The sequence below is a fragment of the Otolemur garnettii genome, unplaced genomic scaffold (assembly GCF_000181295.1).
Source record: "Otolemur garnettii isolate 467f Iridium unplaced genomic scaffold, OtoGar3 scaffold00013, whole genome shotgun sequence".
In the NCBI taxonomy this organism is placed as follows: Eukaryota; Metazoa; Chordata; class Mammalia; order Primates; family Galagidae; genus Otolemur; species Otolemur garnettii.
In genome coordinates this window covers 27,568,369-27,571,431 of record NW_003852408.1, presented here as the reverse complement: position 1 = coordinate 27,571,431, position 3,063 = coordinate 27,568,369, and the positions used below count along the sequence as shown (strand labels likewise).

The following is a 3,063-nucleotide window of genomic DNA, read 5'->3' as shown; positions in this document are numbered from 1 at the left end:
GTTGTTTGGCGGGTCCGGGCTGGGGATTCGAACCCACCACCTTAGGTGTACGTGGCTGGCACCTTAGCCGGTTGAGCTATAGGCGCCGAGCCAGTCTTTCTCTGTTTTACTCGTAATTATATAGAAACCAAATCTTTAGCATTTTCTTTAAAAGTTTTTTTTCCTATGTGGTTTTCAAATTCTTCATGTGATTTTGATACTATGTGATATAGATACATAAATTGGAAAACATTATTATACTTTCCTCACTATTGCAAAAACCATTTTTTTCATACTAAATACAATCTAGACAGATTTTGCATTTCTCAGCATCAGTATTTTGAATATTAGTAGAAACTGTAAGATTCTCATTTAACATATACCTCTTTTAGAGTTATCTTGATAAAAGTATCTTGCACTAAATCAGGTCTGTTTCCCTTTTGATGAATAGCTTTATGGCGAAGAATTAAATAAACTACTAGTTTGTATCTCTTTCTGGAATGAAAATGAGTATTCTTAACAGTGGATTTTTTAGATTAAAAAAAGTGGTTAATATCATAATAATGGTTACTAATTTTAACAAAACATGTTTAGCAATTGTTAAAGCTCTAAGCTCTGCACCACTATAAACAGAGCTTAATAATCTCTGAGTTTCCTTTCAGTAGGTTTGTGTTTCTGTAAGCATTGAGAATGTTGTCTTTCCTTTAAAAGACAAATGCTAGAAAGTATTAGGTTGGCTAGAAATACTAACCACTTTAACTTGTATCTTTCATATTTAGAGTTGAACTTGTATATCATTTAATTACATTCGTGTTTAGGCGTTTTGTTATCTTTTGAGAAATAGACACTGAATTCTTCCTAGCTAGGACCCTAGTAGTATAATCCTAGCTATATTACTTGGCATCCTTAATATATCACTATAGTGGAAAATAGTCACAGTTTAAGAAAGCTGTTTAGTTTTTATTAAAGAAGGCCAGAAACACAGATTTTCTTTAACTGGGCATATTGCAGTTTTGAAAGTCCCTATTGTATTTTCTTTTTCTCATTTACTTATGTAAGGCACAAGGTTGCATGAGAAACTAACAAAGACAGCATATACATCTCAGGACAGTGGATAGGAAATTCTATTGAGTGAAATTCTAAGCAGCATAAAAAAGATACAGGAGTGGATGAAGAGATTGGGACAAAAGATAATTCTTGAAGTGGATCTGAGCAAGTCGTAGGATATCCCAGTATAATTAAACTATTGAGATAGATGTAATACTTAGGAAGCATAGATTATTTGCAACAATGATTGAAAGGGCCCAGTTGTTACCAAGTGATTTAAGCAGTGAAAATCAAGGAGAACTTGTAAGTATCTTGGTTTTCTTAGCACTTTTAGTCTGTTATTGTTATATTAAATTGGTGACTTGCTGCAGCATGTTTTGGAAGGATATACATAGTGACTTCTATCATTCATGGGATTCAGCCACCTTTCTGCTCAGTGAATAGGCATGGGTTCCAGAAAGTGAGGAAGGAGACATAACATTGCTGTTCCCTTTGTTTTGTTTCTTACTTGTCTCTCTCACTGTATCTCATTTAATATGTAGTTCTTAGGTTTATTTATTTTAAATTTTTTTAATTAAATCATAACTTTGAACATTGAAGCATCTATGGAGTTCATTGTACTGCTTTGATATACAATGTGAAATGCTTACATTGAACTAAGTAACACATCCATCACAATTATACTTGTTTCTTAATAGTTTTTAGTTCTAATGTTTAAAGAAAAGATTTTTTTTTTTTAATTTTTTACATAATATATCTCAACACAAGCCTAAATGAAAAAATAGCCATCATCTTGATCGTGGATGTGTATTTCTCTTTAATAAGACATTTTCCCATACGCTTTTGAAGAGTAAGTTTGACTAAATGTGTTTTCTTACTGTTTATTCTCAATTTAGAACCTAATTGCCCTAGAAAATGAGATATCATTGTATAGGACTGGGTATTACAAAGAAGAAATATTTATAAATTTTGGTTGGGGTTTAGAAAATCATCAGGTTTGGGTGAAGTTGAGAAAGGATGGGAAGCCACTAATTTGGCTCTGTAATTGTAGGAATGTTACTCTTTTCACATCCTGTTTTGTTTTTTCCCCCTAGTTGTGGCAATTTATGACTATACAAAAGACAAAGAAGATGAGCTGTCCTTTCAGGAAGGAGCCATTATTTATGTCATCAAGAAGAATGACGATGGTTGGTATGAGGGAGTTATGAATGGAGTGACTGGGCTCTTTCCAGGGAATTATGTTGAATCTATCATGCATTATTCTGAGTAGAGCTCAGAAGGGCTGTGCTTCCCTTATGGGAATAGTCAGGTCTTCCCAGATTATCTGAAGGCCCTGGAGATTCCACTCCAGTAAAATAAAATGAAGGATAAAAATGATAAAAATTACTTACTTTCTTTGATTTACCCCCCAGTTATTAAAACAAAAGCAAGCTGAGTCTGAACAAATGGATCTTTCTGCCATCATTTGTATTATGCTGAGCTGTCTGGATGGAAATAAAGTGACCATTTCTGAATATGTCAAAGGTATAACAACATAATTATGTAGCTAAAGCAAATCAGATTAGGACTGATTCAGAAAAATCTGGGATCTTTCTCAGGAATACCGTGCACCCTTGGGATTTCTCCTCCTGAAGAATGTGTGGCAGTGGGTGTTCTTTACTGCCTGTGCTAAGGGATTCACTTACAGCCCAGTGGGTACCCATGCCCCTCACTTTCTTCCACTTTCATCCAGGAGGGAACCAATATTTAAACACCATACGTAACCATTTTTACAATTGTTTCAGATGACTTTTTCCGTCTTTAACACTGTAAATTCTGCATTCTTTGAGCACTTGAGTGCATCAAATGAGTTAGTGCTGAACTCGCATCCTTTCATGTTTCTGTTTGTAGATTATAAGAATGATGAAATGTGAGTCTCCCAACATTCCAAGGATAGTTAACAATTGCCACGGTTTGATTTAATGTGCTGCTGCATGAGACTGCATTGTCACTGATGGCCAGTGTATCCATATGTAAAGTGTGGTAGGCTGGTTATAT

General features: G+C 34.5%; 1 protein-coding gene across 1 annotated transcript in view; it reads left to right on the top strand.

Moving 5' to 3' along the window:
- ABI2 (abl interactor 2) overlaps positions 1-2,549 on the top strand; it is a 123,323-nt gene extending 120,774 nt beyond the window's left edge. The window contains exon 10 of the mRNA XM_003785014.3: positions 2,121-2,549. Coding sequence (XP_003785062.1) covers positions 2,121-2,296 — 176 coding nt within the window. The 3' untranslated portion in view covers positions 2,297-2,549. The remainder of the gene's footprint in view (positions 1-2,120) is intronic.
- The last annotated feature ends 514 nt before the right edge of the window (positions 2,550-3,063 follow it).